Source organism: Bison bison, unplaced genomic scaffold, assembly GCF_000754665.1.
Source record: "Bison bison bison isolate TAMUID 2011002044 unplaced genomic scaffold, Bison_UMD1.0 scf7180017863957, whole genome shotgun sequence".
Lineage (NCBI taxonomy): Eukaryota > Metazoa > Chordata > Mammalia > Artiodactyla > Bovidae > Bison > Bison bison.
This window is the reverse complement of record NW_011494529.1, coordinates 1,994,947-2,016,229: the sequence shown is the minus strand read 5'-3', so window position 1 is coordinate 2,016,229 and position 21,283 is coordinate 1,994,947. Positions and strand designations below refer to the sequence as shown.

At 39.5% G+C, this 21,283-nt stretch overlaps 1 protein-coding gene across 4 annotated transcripts in view; it reads left to right on the top strand.

Moving 5' to 3' along the window:
- Positions 1–21,283, top strand: part of INADL (InaD-like (Drosophila)) — a 396,383-nt gene that overhangs the window by 51,814 nt on the left and 323,286 nt on the right. For all 4 annotated transcript variants that reach the window (XM_010833911.1, XM_010833910.1, XM_010833909.1 and 1 more), the window contains exons 11-14: positions 2,400–2,541; positions 7,839–7,982; positions 12,444–12,520; positions 15,061–15,117. In XM_010833911.1, the coding sequence (XP_010832213.1) occupies positions 2,400–2,541; positions 7,839–7,982; positions 12,444–12,520; positions 15,061–15,117 (420 nt within the window). The remainder of the gene's footprint in view (positions 1–2,399; positions 2,542–7,838; positions 7,983–12,443; positions 12,521–15,060; positions 15,118–21,283) is intronic.

Below are 21,283 nucleotides of genomic sequence, written 5' to 3'. Positions count from 1 at the left end.
ATATGCAATGGAAATGGCTTAATATAGTTTTATAATGTTTTAAAAAATTAAGTTTGTACAGTGAAATCTTATCAATTTGGACTCTCATGGTCCTTAATTTTTTTAATTAAAAACTTTTTTTTAATTGAAGTACAAGGTGATTTGCAGTGTTGTGCCAATCTCTGCTATATAGCAAAGTGACTCTGTTTTACACACACATATATATATATATACACATTCTTTTTTAATATTCTTTTCCACTGTGGTTCATCCCATGAAATTGGATATTGTTTTCCATATTATACAGTAGTTATTTATCCATTCTAATTTTTTTTTTAACTGCCTGTGAAGAATGGAGTCATTAATGGTTTTGGTAGGGGAAAAAAATACTACATACATATGTATATTATATAATATGCATACACATATATTTGAAAGATTCTCTAACATTCTCCTAGAAAACACTTTTCAAGCACCTCTTTGTGTTCTTTAAATTCATCAATTTTATATGTAATTAATAGACCATTTACTGGAACTATTTATCATTGTGAAAGTAGTTTTTCTATTAACAGTAATTAAAAAAATTTTTTTAATTGAAGGATAATTGCTTTAGAATGTTATGTTGGTTTCTGTCATCACATGAATCAGCCATAGGTATACATAGGTCCCTTCCTTCTTACATAGTAATTTTGAGGATGTACAGAATTGAGATATTCTATGTATGTGAGAATATAGTCATTGCCTTTCATCAATTGAGATTGGTATTTCCTCCATTTAGTAGAAATTAGTTTAATTTTACAGTTTATTTTCATAATAATTTTGAAGCAGGTAGACACACATTTAATTTAGTGATTCAATCAGAAACAAATGTTGGTATAATTTGAATGTTTGTCCTTCACGTCCATCTAAGGAAGCCCCTTTCATGACCCTTGGCTTTCCAGTATTGGCTTAGGAAATGTTGCTGGAATTGACCATTTGGGGATTGGTGATAAAACTTTGGAGAAAATCCTAGGGAAAAAGTTAAGCAGTGGTTTGACTAGCTTGAAGAAGATTGAGTGAGGAGACCTACTAGTTCTGTTGGACTTAAGAGTGTGATTCCCTGGGCCCAGCAAAGAGATGAAGTTTCCAGAGCCCTGAAGACAAGGGGTCTTCAAAATATGGACTCATTTTCCACTCTACCTTCATTGGCTGAGCAGCTGCTAAGAACAAAGACTGCATCTCTTGATTCCTGGCAAACAAATGCAACTTTGCTCCACAAATTGGTTGCTTCTCTGAGGTACCCACCTGTACATTTGGGAGAAACTTCAGGAACAAGGTGAGGAGCAGCAGTCCTTCAATGAGACTGGAGAGATCCTAGGAAAAAATCTGTCATGAAGGAGGCAGTGAGTGGGTCAAGTAGAGGAGGTGGCTGTTAAGATGACTGGGAAGCTGGAGAGACGGAAGAAATGCTTGAAGAAGGAAAAGAGGGCTGGCTGCAGTTGCCCTGCCATCTTCAGAAAGCAGTAGTATCCCAGAGGAGTGTGAGGAGACAAGAGAAAGACCCCAAAAAAAGAAAAACGAAGAGCCCCAGGAGGCTCTCAGAAGAATGGAATGGAAGACTCTTCTGTCTCCTTCTCCAAACCCAAGAAGAAGAAATCTTTTTTCTAAGGAGGAGCTGGTAGTGATCTTGAAGAAACAGCTGGCAGTAGAAGTCTTTCCAAGAGGAAGAAAACTTTCACCAAAGAAGAACCAGTTAGTGACCCTGAAGAGTCAGGAAGCAAGAGAGTCCCAAGGAAAAGAGGAAATTGTCTTCCAAGGAGGAGCCACTCAGCAGTGGACCTGAAGAGGTTACTGCCAGCAAGAGCAGTAACTCCAAGCAAAAGCAAAAGCTCGGAAAGCTCCCCCAGGAAAATCAGAATGGACATCTCCCTAGTGGGGCATAACTTGCAGAGATATTTCACAACCCATTGTCTAGAGCCCAATAAAAACAAAAACAAAACAAACCCCCTCCAAAACAAAAAGAATGTATGACTGGACTTGATTGAGATTAGTAAATGCCTTCTTTCACATGCTTTTTAAAAATACTGGAAAACCTAATGGAGGGAGATTAGTTCCTTCTGGAAAATATCACACAGTGTTATATGGTACAGGGGTGAAGTATTAGATGGTCCTTTCAACTTTAGTGATAATGGCTTCTATTAATACATCTTGAGAGCTGTGTATAAAGTGCCACATTTTATGGCACTTTGAATGTTGAATAGCGTCAGAGACTAAGATCCATTGCCTCTTTCAGGCTATAAGTCAAATGTATGACTTAGGAATACAGGTTTCAGTTTGCTTTCTAGTTTCTCAGGAAGTTTGTCAGCATGTTTTACTACTAAATTTGCATTCAAAAGAAGCTAACTTGAAACCTCTGTTTAATGTATCTCTTAATGTTGTAGGTTGATGGTGTGAATATTCAGGGTTTTGCCAACCAGGATGTTGTTGAAGTGTTACGAAATGCAGGACAAGTGGTACACCTAACCCTAGTTCGAAGGAAAACATCCTCGTCTGCTTCTTTACATGAAGGGCCCTCAGACAGAGGTAATTAATTCCACTGTCCCTCCTCCAACCTTGCAGTCTGGGTTTAGAAGAATAACTCAATTATGATGTTCTGTAAGTCTGGGAAGGAAAACCTGCCTACCTTATGTAACCCAGTGATGGAGAAGTGAATCAGCTCATTTATGCATTGAAGAAGAGTTTCCTTTGCCTATTATAATATGCCAGTCCAAATGTTAGAACGTGAACCCTGATATGCATTAATCTCTGACAGCGTTTCTAAATGGAGATGGAAATCATTTTCCCCAAAAGCTTCCAAATTTCATTTATTACTTGCATTTAAATAGTAAAGCTTTGCCAACCTTTGTTCCAGAGGCTCTCATTTGTCTAATGCTTTGACATTTTGCAAACTTCAGGTTTCATTTTACTTCTAATATTTGATTCTAATATTTCTTGATTTACTCTGTGAACTATAGCAAGAGAAAATAAAACGTGGATTTCTGTCAAAGACACTTTGATTTATAAAATGATATTGTTATTTTGATTATAAGAATAGTAGATTTACGGAACAAATACATAATTCTATGCATGCCAATTTTTAATTGTCAACTTACAGATAGATCAACAAATTTGGTAATTATGGGAACACATTCAATTTAAGTTGAATGACTACTTACATAACTAGTGAGTAGGAAATAGTTTCACTAGAATTTGTCAGAAGTTGAGTACATTTTTTTTTCATTCTCTGAAGATATATTATTATATTCTGGAAACTTTTGCTTTCAACTGATATTGAATTATATTGATATTTACATTGGAACTTTTAAAGTTTTATATGATAGTGGAAATTTTGCTGCTGAAAGATAGACGCCCTGTCAACTGCACTGTATGTGTGAAATTTAAAATTGGTTAAATAATACAAATTGTACATATGCTATATTGACCTTAAAAGGTTTGCATAAATATTTATACCAATATAATAATTTTCAGCATCTCTGATAGAACCCTTGGCTTTAGTCTGCTGTATCAAATGAACTGTGTCATCTGTGAATCAGCAGTTCTTTACTGGGCATGCCTACATTTTAAATTTATATTGCTATAGGTTTTGACCCTAAATCTGCACTTCTTTCATGGTTTGGGCATCCTTCCTATGTGTTTCATACCCTTTAGTGCCCTCTGAAGAGCACTTTGCTGGAGCATTTATCATACTACGTTGTGGTCATCTGTTTTGTGTGTGGCCACTGTAATGTAGGGGAGTGGTATGTCTCTATCCACTGCCCCATCTAACACATCTCTGTGTGCCTTCTTTATAGGCAGCAGTTAAGTCTATTTTACTGAAACGGACTGCACAGCTTCTAGCTCTTGAGTGATACCTTCCCCTGCCATTCAAAAATCTTACCTTTTCTCCTCTAAACTCTTTTTATTTGCGTACCTTGTGTATACTTATTTGTGTATCAATTTGCATACTATTTGTAACACACAAACAATCATGTATTGCTTTGTACTTTGCACTCTGCCTAGTGTGTAACTCTTCTCCCCAAGCTACATCAGCAGCGTCTGGCTGGCATTTGTTTTACTGGCGCTGGGCTGTACATTCAGTGTGTATTAAAAGACGAATGTTCTAAAAAATCCTATGGAACTTCCTTGGTGGCGCAGTGGATAGGAATCTGCATGCCAATGCAGGAGACACAGGTTTGATCCCTGAACTAGGAAGATTCCACGTGCTGTGGAGCAGCCAAGCCCATGTACCGCAACCACTGAAGCCCTGCGACGACTGAGCCCACATGCACAATGACTGAAGCCCGAGCGTCTGGGGCCTGTGCTCCACAACAAGAGAAGCTACCGCAAAGTACTACACTGAAGAGTAGCCCCTTTCCATCACAACTAGAGAAAGCCCGCATGCAGCAACACAGATCCAGTGCAACAACAACAACAAAAGTGTGGTTTAAAATGTCATATTAAGATCTTAAGGTCATATTAAGTTTCATGTAGGAACTTTTAACTTATTTTTTTAACTTTTTATTGTAAAAATGTTTGAACACACAGGAAAATTGGAAAATGATATGAAAAATAACCACAGAATCCATCATTTAGATTTCAGCAGTTAACTTAGCCATGTTTGCTTCATCTATTTAGCTTTTTCTGAACCATTTAAGAGTGAGTTGTAGATATCATTAGTCCTACATACTTCAGTGTACAGCTTCTAAAAATAGCCATGATATTATTATCCAGAGAAAATTAATAGTAATTACCTAAACTCAGCAGTGGCCACAGGACTGGAAAAGGTCAGTTTTCATTCCAATCCCAAAGAAAGGCAATGCCAAAGAATGCTCAAACTACCGCACAATTGCACTCATCTTGCACGCTAGTAAAGTAATGCTCAAAATTCTCCAAGCCAGTCTTCAGCAATACATGAACTGTGAACTTCCAGATGTTCAAGCTGGTTTTAGAAAAGGCAGAGGAACCAGAGATCAAATTGCCAACATCCACTGGATCATGGAAAAAGCAAGAGAGTTCCAGAAAAACATCTATTTCTGCTTTATTGACTATGCCAAAGCCTTTGACTGTGTGGATCACAAGAAACTGTGGACAATTCTAAAAGAGATGGAAATACCAGACCACCTGACCTGCCTCTTGAGAAACCTATATGCAGGTCAGGAAGCAACAGTTAGAACTGGACATGGAACAAAAGACTGGTTCTAAATAGGAAAAGGAGTACGTCAAGGCTGTATATTGTCACCCTGCTTATTTAACTTATATGCATGAGAAACTATATATCATGAGAAATGCTGGGCTGGAAGAAGCACAAGCTGGAATCAAGATTGCCGGGAGAAATATCAATAACAATAATCCCAATAACTGGGATTTTCCAGGCAAGAATACTGGAGTGGGTTGCCATTTTCTTCTCCAGGGTATCTTCCCAACCCAGGGATCAAACTCGGGTCTCCCACATTGTAGTCAGATGCTTTACCGTCTGAGCTACCAGGAGATTTATTTACTTATTTAGTTTTTTGGCCATGCTGGGTCTTCATTGTTGGACACAGGCTTTCTCTGGTTGCAGTGAGCAGGGGCTACTCTTTGTGGCAATGTGCAGGTGTCTCAATGTGGTGGCTTCTCTTGTTGCAGAGCACGAGCTCTAGGTGCAAGGACTTCAGTAGTTGCACCACATGGGTTCCAGTAGTTTTAGATCACCAGCTCTAGAGTGCTGGATCAGTAGTTGTGACATATGGGCTTAGTTGCTCTGCTACATGTGGAATCTTCCCGGACCAGGGATTAAACCAGTGTCCCTTGCATTGCAAGGCAGATTTGTAACCACTGGGCCACTAGGGAAGCCTGAGTTCAATATTTTTGTAGGAATACTTTGTAAGTCACTTGTAGTTATTTATGCGTGCAGGTCAATCTGTATGCAGGTTAAAAGCAAAAGTTAGAACTGGACATGGAACAACAAACTGATTCCAAATCAGGAAGGGAGTACATCAAGGTTGTACATCGTCACCCTGTTTATTTAACTTGTATGTAGAGTACATCATGCGAAATGCCAGGCTGGATGAAGTACAAGCCAGAATCAAGATTGCCGGGAGAAATATCAATAACTTCAGATATGCAGATAACACCACCCTTATGGCAGAAAACAAAGAAGAACTAAAGGGCCTCTTGATGAAAGTGAAAGAGGAGAGTGAAAAAGTTGGCTTAAAACTCAACATTCAGAAAACTAAGATCATGGCTTCCAGTCTCATCATTTCATGGCAAACAGATGGGGAAACAATAGAAACAGTGAGAGACTTTTTTGGGGGGCTCCAAAATCACTGCAGATGTTGACTGCAGCCATGAAATTAAAAGATGCTTGCTCCTTGAAAGAAAAGCTATGACCAACTTAGACAGCATATTAATAATCAGAGACATTATTTTGCCAACAAAGTTCCATCTAGTCAAAGCTATGGTTTTTCCAGTGGTCATGTATGGATGTGAGAGTTGGACTGTGAAGAAAGCTGAGCACCAAAGAATTGATGCTTTTGAACTGTGGTGTTGGAGAAGACTTGACAGTCCCTTGGAAATCAGTCCTGTTTATTCATTAGAAGGACTGATGTTGAAGCTGAAGCTCCAATACTTTGGCCACCTGATGCAAAGAACTGACTCATTGGAAAAGACCCTGATGCTGGGAAAGATTGAAGGCTGGAGAAGGGGACGACAGAGGATGAGATGGTTGGATGGCATCACTGACTTAACGGACATGAGTTTGAGTGAACTCCAGGAGTTGATGATGGACAGGGAAGCCTCGTGTGCTGCAGTCCATGGGGTCACGAAGAGGACATGACTGAGCGACTGACTGACTGAACTGTGGTTATTTTAAAATAACCTAAAATGGTTCTGGCGGGCTTCAGTCCATGGGGTCGCAAAGAGTCAGACACGATTGTGTGACTAACACAACAAAATGGTTCTTATACAACCTTTCTTGTGTTTAAGATAGAGTAATTGACATTCTTGAGATTGAAAGCTTAGCTAAGAAAAGAACCTCTGCAACCATAGGAATTATCTCCCTTTTCCTTCTCATTCTCAAGCTGACTTCTGTATGCTGCTGCTGCTGCTAAGTCACTTCAGTCGTGTCCGACTCTGTGCGACCCCATAGATGGCAGCCCACCAGGCTCCCCCATCCCTGGGATTCTCCAGGCAAGAACGCTGGAATGGGTTGCCATTTACTTCTGTAGTTATTTGTTAAACTCATGATGACATCATGCCAGAACCAAAATTGCCCAAAACAGTGGAATTGGCTTATGCTTATCTTGCTCCCTGCCCACCACAGCAGTGAGAACTATGGCCCCCAGGGTTCCCCTCCTCCCCCACTCCCCAAGGCTGTATTGTCATCCTGCTTCGTCATAAACTTTACCTTGCTTTTTTCTTCTTGTTGCCTAGTTCCTTGTTGTTCACTTGTTCAGTTGCTCAGTCATGTCCTACTCTTTGTGACCCCATGGACTGCAGCATGCCAAGCTTCCATGTCCTTCACCATCTCCCGGAGTTTGCTCAAACTCATGTCCATTGAGTCGGTGATGCCATCCAACCATCTCATCCCCTGTGGTTCCCTTGTCCTCCTGCCTTCAATCTTTCCTAGCCTCAGGGTCTTTTCTAATGAGTCAGCTCTTTGCATCAGGTGGCCTAATTCTACAAGTGTGTTTTCTAAAGAATTGAGCCATTATCACAAATGGCATTTTAAATAAAGGAATAAAATGTGTAGTTACCTGAGATGTTTGTAATAAGGTTGTGAAATGGAAGAACTGGAGTGAAATAAGCTTACTTAAATATGATCTTCATCTGATAGTGATTCAAATTAACAATTCCTATTTTAGGAACTGTGGTAGAACCACCAAAAACACCAGCCTTGTTTCTGACTGGAGCAGTGGAAACGGAAACTAATTTGGATGAAGAGGAGAAAACTGAAGAAAGAATGGAGGATCTAAAAAATGACAACATGCAAGCCTTAGAAATACTGGGTAGGCACAAAGCATTCAATTCAAAGCAGTCACAGTAATTTGACTTTATCATTTGTTAACCATTTTCTCTCTTTATAGTTAACATAATGTGACGAATTTTAGAGGCATTTTTGAAGATATAAAATAAGATATTCTTAATATCAGGATCTTAACACTTATGGCAGTTGAGAATAAGCATATTTTTGTTTAATCACTGTTTAATTATGTTGATTTTGAATACATTTTTATTAGTGTGATGATGTCAGCATTTTTTATTACTGCATAGTTTAGCTTGTGTATTAACATTGATATAGGTATCTGTATACATATAGTAATATTTCCTTTTCACCATAACAATAGTGTATACATTTTTATATATTTTGCCAAATTTCCCAGTTGCTATATATTTATTGTTTAATTTTCTTTTTAATTGATGAGTACCTTTACCTTTGGGCTTTGTTGTGTTTCCTTTGCTACTCTAGTTGGCTCTGTTCCGCACGCATTTTCAGTCAAAATCTCACTCAGTTCTCTGTACAAAGGCATTCAGGAAAGGCTTGCCAGTTGAATGAAATGGAATGCTTAAACTTCATCCATGTCCAGAGACGCTTTGACTTTTGGCTTTGATTGTCTTCTGTCAGGAAAGGAGGGCCTGAAGGAAGGAGTAAACACTTCAGTCAAATTTCAAAACTTCATATTGTTTGGAAATTTAGGTTGTTCTTTTTGATCCAAGTAAATTGCAGTTAATTTTTTCTATTTAAATTCATGTGAGTTCAGATAGGTGAACCGTGAATTATCAAGTGAAAATCAAATACTTTCTAAAGTTAGAAATATGGGTTTTCCTGATGGTCCAGTAGTTAAGACTGTGCCTTCAGTGCATGTGGCACAGGTCTGATCCCTGGTCAGTGAACTAAGATACTACATGCCACGAGGCTCAGCATAAAAGGAAAAAAAAAAAAAAACGTAAAAAAAAAATAAAGTGAGAAATATTTTTAGAAATATCTTTTTTTTTAATTTAATTTTATTTTTAAACTTTACAATATTGTATTAGTTTTGCCAAATATCGAAATGAATCCACCACAGGTATACCTGTGTTCCCCATCCTGAACCCTCCTCCCTCCTCCCTCCCCATACCCTCCCTCTAAATCGTCCCAGTGCACCAGCCCCAAGCATCCAGTATCGTGCATCGAACCTGGACTGGCGACTCGTTTCATACATGATATTATACATGTTTCAGTGCCATTCTCCCAAATCTCCCCACCCTCTCCCTCTCCCACAGAGTCCATAAGACTGATCTATACATCAGTGTCTCTTTTGCTGTCTCGTACACAGGGTTATTGTTACCATCTTTGTAAATTCCATATATGTGTGTTAGTATACTGTATTGGTGTTTTTCTTTCTGGCTTACTTCACTCTGTATCTGCTCAAAGGATCAATCTCACTCCTTTTTTTTTTTTTTTAATGAGTGTATATAATTTCAGTTAGAGAGACCAAATTCTTCCAACTGTTATGATGTTAACTCTTTTTGCTGTAGGGGCAGACCCGTTTTCCCTCTTCCTTTCTAGTTTCTTTGGTTGGTCTAATAATTACATTAACATAAGAAAGAGTAACACAGGAGAAACACACACTTTCTATGTGTAGGAGTCCCATAAAAATGTGAGCCCTTAAGGGCAAGTTGGGCAATTGAGGCTTCTATGCTATCCTGAGCTAAGGAATGGGATTGGGGCCTGGGCCTTCCAATGGGAGGAGTAATTTACAGGATGATAAGAAGAGCAGATGTTTGATAATTAGAAGTTTGCCCAGCTATGCAGATAGGTTTTTCAGATTAAACAAGTTGTCTCTGGTGTGATATATATATACAATGAAATGTTGTGTGCTTAGTTGCTCAGTCGTGCCTGACTACGATGCCATGGACTGTATCCCTCTAGGCTCCTCTGTCCTTGGAATTCTCCAGGCATGTGTGCTGTAGTGGGTAGCCATTCCCTTCTCCGTGGGATCTTCCTAACCCAGGAATCGAACCCTGGTCTCCTGTGTTACAGGTGGATTCTTTCCCATCTGAATTACCAGAGAAGCCCACAATAGAATATTACTCAGCCATTAAAAAGAATTAAATAATGCTATTTGCAGCCATGTGGGTGGACCTACAGAGTGTCCTATTGAGTGAAGGAAGTCAGAGAAGTAGACATATCATATGACATCCGTTATATGTGGAATCTAAAAGGAAATGATACAAGTGAACTTATAAAACAGAAACAGACCCACAGACTTGGAGAATGAGGTTGTGGGGATGGGGCTGGGGGGAAAGTTGAGGGGAAGGGATAGTTATGGAGTTTGGGATGGATGTGTACACACTGCTATATTTAAAATGGATAACCAACAAGGACCTACTGAATATAGTACATGGAACTCTGATCAGTGTTATGTGGCAGCCTGGATGGGAAGGGAGTTTGGAGGAGAATGTATGGCTGAGTCCGTTCTCTATTCACCTGAAACTGTCACAGCTTTGTTAATTGGCTGCGTGCTTAGTGTGTGCTTGATCACTCAGTCATGTCCAACTCTTTTTAACTCCATGGACAGTAGCCCACTAGGCTCCTCTATCCATGGAGTTTTCCAGGCAGGAATGCTGGGGTGGGTTGCCATTCTCTACTCCATAATCAGCTATACCCCAATATAAAATAAACATTAAAAAAAAACAAAACACCTCTAGGAGGGTCTGGTTATACAGGGGGTCCTCCACAATATTGTAGAAAAAAAAAAAAAAGTTGTTTCTGGTTATAGCTCTCTGGTACAGGTTCCCTAGCTAAATTCCTTTAGGTAGTTAAGGGAGGGATGAACGTTTTTCCTGAGTCTGCTGGATCTTGGCTGTCTTTAGTTCAAAACAATCCACATTCCAAGGTGGCAGTGGTTGGCATATTCTTTGTTGCCTATGAAATAATTGTGTCAGATCATCTTAATATTCACTTTTTGTGTGGGATCATTTTGTGTTGCCTAGAATTTATTGAGCTGCTGAAAGTAATCTCTTTCCTCTGCTACATAGGCCTTTGTTCTCTGCTTTAAAACTCAGGACTGTGATTTCATTGTATGACTGAGGTAAAAATAAACTCAAAAGAATTGTAGGTGAAATAAACATCTTATACATGTGTATAAAATTTCTTTAGATATCATGTTTTTAAGCTTACAGGTCAACCAACACATTACAAATTTTTTAGATTAGCCTACCACATAAGAAACTGGTGTCTGTGAGAAATTTAATAGAACTCTTGATGTAATTTCTTATGGAAGTGCTAATAGAGTAGGCACAGAGGTGCAGCACCCACATGAAGGATATTTTGTTTTTAATAGGGTCTTTAGTTAGCCTCGAAATGGAATCTAGTACATCAGTTAATGCAGTTACTTTGCGGATATGTTTTTGTAAATCTAGTAATATAAGTTCTTTAGTGTTCATTAGTCTTAGTTTCTGATTTTTGAGGTTAGTCTGTTTTACTTAATGATTTGTACTATGTAATTAAGCATTATATGCATCTGAGATTAGATGTCTGCGGAAGGCTTGAAAAAGCTGGTCTTGCAAGTTATGTTTGATTTTAGACAGATGGTTATATCAGTTGTGGTAAGTGTTCTGTGACTTGTCCACTCTTGTGACACAATCGAGTTTTTCTTAAAGAAAAAAGGTGGAGATCTGTTTATTGTCTGCTACCACTGTGGCTCTAAATTGAAATTATAGTTTTAGTACTTTGATTTTTGTCTGTTAGGTATTATTCAGACTGCAAACTGCATTGAGCTTCTGGCTAAGGTCATGTGGAGGATAAGCAGGACGCTTAAAATCTGTCTTCACTTTTAAAAATTATCTGACCTATGCAAAAAAGGCAGTACTCCCCTTAAGTAAGAAAATCATAAAGGTATGATAACCACATAGCCACAAATGACCAAAGTAAAACCAAAGTTTTTGTTACATTAAAGCTCATGCAACTCATTGGTTGAATTAAATCAGACAAACTTTTCTATCCACCCAAGTAAAAAGCTTGAATGGGTCATGTTGGTGTGCCTTGTTGATAGTAAAGATATCTTGATAGGTTTTTACACTTTTGTGGGTGAGTGGAAGGTACTACGCTGAAGTGATTAACATTCACCTTAAATTTTTCTTTGTCCTAACATAGCATAAAGCAAAGCCAGATACATTTTACTTATAAACCACAGGATGTTTACATATTAACTGTATAATTCAGATTTCATTGATAACTTATCATTTCCTTTTCTGTTTAAAATATTCCTTAACAGCAGAAGCCCTATGCATAGTTTGGTTACCACCAGTTTTATACATGTCTTATAAGTCACCTCTGATTAACTTTACCTAAATAGACCTAAGTTAATACACTTTCCTTTTTATTCATTTCCGTTTTACTTACTCAAACTGTGCTGTTATGGAAGAATTCAGTAGTTTAGTGGGTTTAACTCACAGTAGCTTCAACTTTTTTTTTTTTAATCCAGAAAAAGCCCCAGACTCTCCAGAAAATGAGCTGAAATCCAGATGGGAAAACGTACTGGGCCCTGATTATGAAGTAATGGTATGTTAAAATCTTCTAATAAAAAACACTCATGTCTCATTCTATGTCATGCTTCTAATGGCACAATTGAAAGAAATGGGAGACTCAAAGAGTAACCAGCCTGCCTTTATTTTTTCTTCCTGTGTTTTTTTCCCTGTTGGATCAATTAATTAATTTTATTTTTTCATTTTAGACTGCAAGAACAGTTAAGGACTGCAGACAAGTTTCAGTTACAATTAACAAACACTCAGTTCATGTTGAGACCATTTAAGTTAACAATAGGCTGAAAAATGTTAGGAGAGAGAGGGCTTGCCTTTAAATTTATAACCTGTATCAGCTGCTTAAAATTGCTGGCATTTTTATGATTGCTTTTATGATCTGTTTGTTTTATTGTACACTGAAAGGGCTGTGGATATTAGTCCTATGTTTCACAAAGAATGTTACAGTTTTATGAGAAAAATGAAAGAATGATTATCAAATGTATTTGGGAGAACAGGAAGTAATTTAGGTTAGGTATAAGTTTATAGTGCTAGTGGTCCATTAGACTTCCTTTCACCTGTTATTAGATTCATTGAGTAAAGGATTGATTACATTTCCCCAAATGAATCCACATGAAACCAGAAAGCTGCGCTTAGAAAAGCCTCTGCAGTGCCCATTAAACGTGTTAGTAATAAAGTATTCTATTAAATTTCTATTGTTATTCACATTTTCTTACATATGTTTGTCATTAGTATTTGTTGGCTGGTTGGAGATCTTTTTTTTCTATTCTAGCCATTATCTATTGTCAGACATTTTCCAGTGTCATTAACATGAGTCAAAACAGTTTATACTTTCTCTTCTCGCTAGTTTTGTACTTCCATGTTGATTCTCATGAACTGCTGCTTCTTTACTTTGTAGATTTTGGAGCTATTTTGTCATTAGCCTGCTGCTGCTGCTAAGTCATTTCAGTCGTGTCTGACTCTGTGTGACCCCATAGACGGCAGCCCACTAGAGCAAATGACCTTTCTACAATTTGGAGTGGTTAATATTGAAAATAGTTTGGTGTACCAGCTTTTTTTAATGGTTGGTTTTAAATGAGCTCTTTTTGGTTAAAAATTTATCCTCTTTGGGGCATCCCTGGTGGCTCAGTGGTAAAAAATCTGCCTGCAGTACAGGAGACATAGGAGTACAGGAGACATAGGAGATGTGGGCTCGATCCCTGGGTTGGGAAGATCCCCCAGAGAAGGAGATGGCAACCTACTCTTGCCTGGGAAATCCCATGGACAGAGGAGCCTGGTGGGCTACAGTCCATAGGGTCATAAAGAGTTGGACACAACTGAACACGCACATTATCCTCTTTATAACTACCCTTCCAAATTTAATTTATCACATGATGAGGTCATAACCAAGGGGCTCGAAAGAGGAGACAGAATTTGGAGTTCGAAATTTAAAGTGACAGGGATGAGGCAACAAAAGGAGAAGCCAGGCAAGATGGATGAGTGAATGCGTACATAGAAATGTGCATACCTACCTGCATGCACATGCTCTAGTGTTTCTTACTGTATTTTCTTCCAGAATCTACTTATCTGAAGTGCAGTACTTGTAGAAGATTTAGCTGAACCACTGTTTAACTTATCCCCTCCCTCCAGATGCACTGTATTTCATTAACAACTTACAGATGCAAATCGTCAGTGAAATGTTTTGCTCGCAAGGAATTCGTTTCTATGGATGTCTACCGCTGAAGCTCAGAACAATAGGTTTAGGCCAGGATTAAAAGCTTTCAGGATTCCACCATCTTCCCACCCACCGGTCCAGGTCCTTTGTTTGTGTCCTCGCTGGCTCTTTCTCCTAGGGAAATGGTTTGGGCTTGCTGTGGAAATTCAGGCGCTTCAGTTTTTCCAAACTTCTCTGATTTTAATGACCTTGCAAACTTTGTTTCAAGCCCTAGGTTTAGAAATAAAAATGACCAGAGTCTTGGTTTTGTGAAAAGAATAAAATTTTTATGGCTTTAATATAATGGAAGATTAAATTAAAATTTTAGGTGTCATGGATTTTTAAAAATAGTATATATATTTGCCCATCACCTTCTAGTTCAACTTTTGAATCATTTATGAAAAAAGATTGTTGTGGAGAACAATGACAACAAAAAAGCAAATATTCTCTGAGATTTTATATTGTGTGTTATGGATTTTAGAAACATAGAAAAAAGATTAGATGGAGTTATCAATATATAGGTTTTATACAGATTTTTTTCAGAAAGCCCGGAGAAGGCCATGGCACCCCACTCCAGTACTCTTGCCTGGCCAATCCCATGGATGGAGGAGCCTGGTAGGCTGCGGTCCATGGGGTCGTTAGGAGTCAGACTCGACTGAACAACTTCACTTTCACTTTTCACTTTCATGTATTGGGGAAGGAAATGGCAACCCACTCCAGTGTTCTTGCCTGGAGAATCCCAGGGACGGGGGAGCCTGGTGGGTCGCACAGAGTCGGACATGACTGAGGCAACTTAGCAGCAGCAGCAGCAGGAAGAAATAAAGTTATGCTTTTACAAATATTGACAGTATCTTTTCTTGTGAATTTAGGTTGCTACTTTGGATACACAGATTGCTGATGATGCTGAATTACAGAAATATTCAAAGGTAAGCACGTTGTTTAAACTGTTGTCAGTTTTTTGTTGTTAGAAGAACTTTCTCTAAATTCTTGTCAAAGTAACTCGATTAATGCTGTGACCTAAAGTTTTAAGAATTTAATTTTAGAGGTTTTCTGGAAATATAGTAGGTTCTGACTGGTATGAAGTGTGATAGTTAGATGTGCCTGGGAAGAACATAGGCCACTTCAGATGCCCAAATTCCAGGCTTGACTGCTTTGCCCACCTTAAAGGTAGTGTGCAGAGCAGGCTTTGCAGAGTATGTTAGCTTTTCAGATATTATAAGTCCTTTTAAATTGTTTCCTGGACTTCCCTGGTGGTCCAGTGGTTAAGAATCTACCTATCAATGTAGGGGATATGGGTTTGATCCCTGGTCTGGGAAGATTCCACATGCCAGCAGATCAACAAAGCCCATGTACTATAACTACACTACTGACCCTAAAAAATATTCAGTTAGACTGAATATTTGATATTAATGTATGCCAACTATAGAAGGCTTAAGGTGATGTTATCTCTGTCCAAGGGAGTCACTGTTTCTTCTAATAAGGAGATACCGTGCGTGTGTGTGTGGATGTGGGTGTGTGTGTGCAGTGAGGCAGAGGTACAGTTCAGGTAAGGTTTGGACTCTCTTGGGTTGCCTTTGCTCCTAACACATGACCTCCAGGTATTCCATTGAGTATGAGGTATTTATCAGTTCCCAGTCCCTGGTGGAACCTGGGAACTCCAAGTGTCCCTCAGTACTTTGGGATTGTAGAAATCTGCTTAGCTCTTCAGGGGTTTCCTGATTAGCCTTCAGCTTGCTGTTAGAACTCGAGATGTCCTTGGAGGAAACCATGCCCTCGCTTAGGCTCAGTTCATCATATAGTTCAGCTTTAGTTAATCTTACACATTCCAAGCCATAAGACCTCATATCATCATTTTCTATACTAAGGAAAAAATATAGTGACCACACTTTGTACATATTAAAGAATGTCATTGTCTTTCTCCAGGCAGAACATGTTCTCTCTCATCTTCATCCCTAGTTCCTTGCCACCAGTCTACTTTTCTTCTTCCTGATCAGCTTCTATGCATTTTATCTATTTGCACTGAGTTACTCTGATATAAAGGAGAAGGCCACGGCAACCCACTCCAGTACTCTTGCCTGGGGAATCCCATGGATGGAGGAGCCTGGTGGGCTGCAGTCCATGGGGTCACGGGGAGTCGGACACTACTGAGTGACTTCACTTTCACTCTCATGCATTGGAGAAGGAAATGGCAACCCACTCCAGTGTTCTCGCCTGGAGAATCCCAGGGACGGTGGAGCCTGGTGGGCTGCCGTCTATGGGGTCGCACAGAGTTGGACATGACTGAAGTGACTTAGCAGCAGCAGCAGCACTCTGATATAATGGTGTGGAAAGGTTTTGAATAGAACAGATGTTCAGAACCACCTCACCAGTACATTCAGCTGTTCATTCATTCATTCATCAAGTATTTATTGATACCAACTCAGTGCCAAGTCCTTCACTGGGTATGGGATTTCAGAAGAGAACAGGAAAAAAAAAAAACAAAAACCAATCCCTTCCCTGTAGAACTTATATTTTAGTAGGGGGAGATAGAAAATAAGTAATAAATTATATAGCATAGATGATATGTGCCAAGCAGGAAAGATGAATAAAGAATTCAGGAAAGAATGTGGGTTTGCAATTTTAAATAGGTTGATCAGGAAAAGCCTCATTAAGAAGGTGACATTTGAGGAAATACTTTGGGGGTGAAATAAGCAGCCTAATTTTTCTTCTATATAATACAAACAATAATATCTACACTGTAGAAAGTTACATATAAGTATATTTAATATATGCCCCAGTTAGTATAGCTCAGTGCCAATACATAAGAATCATTCCATAAATGATAGTTTTGTTTCCCAGTTGTATGCTTCTAGTACTTTTAACCTCTGGCCTATTAAAGTCTCCTTTAAAAAAAAAAAAAAGCTGTTTTAAAACATTTAGTTGAAATCGGAGTAGTAAAGAATCCACCTGCCAATGCAGGAGATTCAGGTTCGATCATCCCTGGATTGGGAAGGTTCCCTCGAGGAGGAAATGGCAACCCATTTCAGTATTCTTGCCTGGAAAGTTCCATGGGCAGGGGAGCCTGGTGGTGGACTATAGTCCAAGGGGTTTCAAAGAGTTGGACACGACTATGTATGCACACACTAGATTATAGCAAAAACTTGGTTTTTAAATTTTTTTTGCACTAGAAGAATTGCACTATTAATCCTCAATAGTGCAATCCTTATTTGCACTATTCTTTTTTTTCATATTTCATTGTTATCTGCATATGTTTACATACTTGTAGTTGGTATACTCATTCTTTTGTATAATATATGTGGCAGAGAAGGGATGTGTGGTTTTTTTAATGTAACATTATCACGTTTACTTTTTTAAACATTGATTTCTTTATTAAATGTCCACAGTTTATTTTAATGAACTATCATTGAAAAAAATCCTCTTAAAATTGGAAGTTTGGTTCTTGATTTAGTAGTTTCTACTTTCTCTCTGCAATATGTAAAGAAAACTGGCCTGTCCAAACCCATTTCACACATGAGGATCCTAAAGTTTGTATAAAATCGGAGTCACCTCAGATTATACAACTGGATAATATAGTAGCAGAGGCAGCTTGCAGCTTAGAGAGCATTTTTTTCCTTCCTGTAATATTTACAGAGCTCCTACTTCACACCAGACTCTGCGGCCAGCTGTGGGGAGCAGAATACAAAGGGTCCTCTCTCCTGGAGCCTGGGTTCTGGGCCAGGTTTGCTGTGCTGTGTTCGGTCGCTCAGTCACGTCCAACTTTTGTGACCCCATGGGCTGTAGCCTGCCAGGCTCTTCTGTCCTTGGGGATTCTCCAGGCAAGAATACTGGAGTGGGTTGCCATGCCCTCCTCTGGGGGGTCTTCCCAACCCAGGGATTGAACCCAGGTCTCCTGCATTACAGGCAGATTCTTTACCATATGAGCCACCAGAGAAGCCCAAGAATACTGGAGTGGGCAGCTTATCCCTTCTCCAGAGGATTTTCCTGACCCAGGAATCAAACCAGGGTCTCTTGCATTGCAGGTGGGTTCTTTACCAGCTGAGCTACCAGGGAAGCCCTGGGCTTGGTTTGGGTCATGATAAGAAACAAGTGAAAAATAACCTGAGAAGATAGCTATAAATTGTAAAAGCGATGCAAGGTAGTGATTGTATGAATGATGATGATTTAAGAAGCATAAACAGAATGATGAAAGCAAGTACACTTGGGAAAGAGTTGGCCTGTGGGGGGAATGGAAGTTGTTTTGGAGTGTCCAGGTCAAACTAAATGAGCAGTAGGATGTTTTTAGGTGAGGAAGACAAGGTAGGTAGTCCAGGGCCTTGAGATCCACACTGATAAGCCTGGGCTTTATTCTCAGTGCCAGGTAACTCCAGTGGAACATTCTAAGCAGGTTAGTATCATGCTCTGAGATCAAGGCTGTAGGTTTTTCCTCTGTCTTATTAGCTTTCTGATTAGGAAAATCATGTTTCATGACTATTGCTGGTGTTTCTAATTGTTTATCTGTCTTTAGTTGGTCACTCTGGTAACCACTTCATAGCTGAAAGGAATTGTTTTAAGGGATGCAGATTCAGGAAGCATCTCCCTGTATGACAGGCCAGTGTTAATAGAGAAGACTTTCTTTTGAGGTGGATGGAGTTGTAGGGAAAGAGAGAGATGAAAGCACTTTATAGTGGTTTGAGCATTAGCTGAACTGCTTCTAGGAATCTGTTAATCATGACACAAGAACAGTTTTCCCGCATCTGGGGAGACTTGCACTTTTAGGGATGGCTTTCTTGGCAAGTGTTTACTATTAAGATAATCACAGAGCTATGAGGGAGAAGCATTATGCTCATGCCAGTGACCCTTCTGCCGGCCATCAATTGTAGTACAAAGTGAGCATTAGTAATTAGTGATATCCCTAGTGTGGGCAACAAAAAGACTAGGCCCTGTTCTCTGGCTTTGACAAGACAGACTGACAAATTTCACTTTGTTTCCTTCCTAAATTACTTTCTTGGAGCCAGAGGGCATTAAGATAAGAGTTTGCTCCTCAGTCTGTTTGAGCAAGTAGAATTGTGAAGGCAGTGGAATGTATTGGGCCCCCACTCAGCCACCAGGGGTAGTGTTTTGCTTTAAAGACATTTCTCCAGAATAACTCTATTGGTTAACATCTATTTCCTCCTTTCCATTTTTAGTATGTGGAAACTGAGTGTCAGGTAGGTGAAGTGACTTGCCCAGGATTATACACAGCTTTTGCTCTTCAGTCGCTCAGTTATGTCCATCAGGGGTCTTTGTGAACCCATGGACTGCAGTATGCCAGGCTTCACTGTCCTTCACCATCCCCTGGAGCTAGCTCAAATTCATGTCCATCGAGTCAGTGATGCCATCCAACTATCTCATCCTCTGTCGTCCCCTTCTCTTCCCGTGTTCAATGTTTCCAGCATCAGGGTCTTTTCCAATGAATTGGCTCTTCATGTTAGGTGGCCTAAGTATTGCAGCTTCAGCATCAGTCCTTCTAATGAATATTCAGAATTGATTTCCTTTAGGATTGACTGGTTTGATCTCCTTACAGTCCAAGGGACTCTCAAGAGTCTTTTCCAACACCACAGTTTGAAAGCATCAGTTGTGCGAGACTCGGCTTTCTTTATGGTCCAACTCTCACATCCATACATGACTATTGGAAAACCATAGCTTTGACTAGATGGACCTTTGTCAGCAAAGTAATGTCTCTGCTTTTTAACATGCTGTCTAGGTTTGTCATAGCTTTTCTTCCAAGGAGCAAGCATCTTTTAATTTCACGGCTGCAGTGACCATCTGCAGTGATTTTGGAGCCCAAGAAAATAAAGTCACTGTTTCTATTGTTTCCCCATGTATTTGCCGTGTAGTGATGGGACCGGATGCCATGATCTTAGTTTTTTGAATGTTGAGTTTTAAGCCAGCTAGTAAATGGCAAAATTTAGAAAACAAATCAGGAGTTATCTGGCTCCTGAGTCTGTGCCATTCTTTATGCTTTTCCTTTTGAGTAGATAATATATGGACGAGACATAAAATCTAAAATTTTCAGAAGCAAGTACTGCAAAATGTGTTTCCCACCCATCCCAGTTCCCTTGCTCTCCCCAGAGGCAACCAGCCACTGTTACCAATTCTTAAGTATGTATTTTATATTCTTAAGTATATAATTTTTGGCCTCTTTTTGAGTGAATCACATAAGAAACAGAATCAAATAACTGTAGTGACAGTGGTTATCTAGTAGGGCAGGTGGCCTATCAGAAACACCAGAGTAGCCTTTTCAAAATAGCATGCCCTATTTTGCTCCTCCTGACTAATATTCTGATTTTGTAGGTTTGGGGTGAGGTCCCTAAGGGGAACTGTGATTCCCTCCTTGTCTCACTTTATTGAGAATTATTATTCAGGTTTTGCTAGGATGCCTTATGTGTACAGTTGACCCTTGAACAACATGGGTGTGAACTGCATGGATGCACTTATATGCAGACTTTTTTAACGGTACATACTATAGTACTCTGGTCTTCCTTGGTGGCGCTAGTAATGAAGAACATGCCTGCCAATATAGGAGATGTAAGAGACACGGGTTTGAGCTCTGGGTTGGGAAGATCTTTTGGAGCAGAACTTGGCAACCCACTCCAATATTCTTGCCTGAAGAATCACGTGGACAGAGGAGTCTGGCAGGCTACAGCCCATCGGGTCATAAAGAGTAGGACACGACCGAGTGACTAAACAAAAACACTACAGTACTACACCGTCCTCAGATATGGAGGGACCTCAGATATGGAGGGCTGACTGCAAGTTATACCCGGCTTTTCAATTGTGTAGAGAGTCAGTGCCTCTAACCCTGAATTATAAATGGTCAGCTATATTCAAGGAGGGAGGGGTTACTTCCTCAAGACAGATGAAGGAGGCTTATGTGAGGATGAACTATACTCTCAAGAATGAGTTTGGAGAAATAAGAACAGTGGATATTCAAGGTGGATGAAATACTGTGAGCAAAGGTAGAAAGAGCCATAAGGGCAGAGTGTTAGTTCAGTTCAGTTCAGTCGCTCAGTCGTGTCCGACTCTTTGTGACCCCATGAATCGCAGCACACCAGGCCTCCCTGTCCATCACCA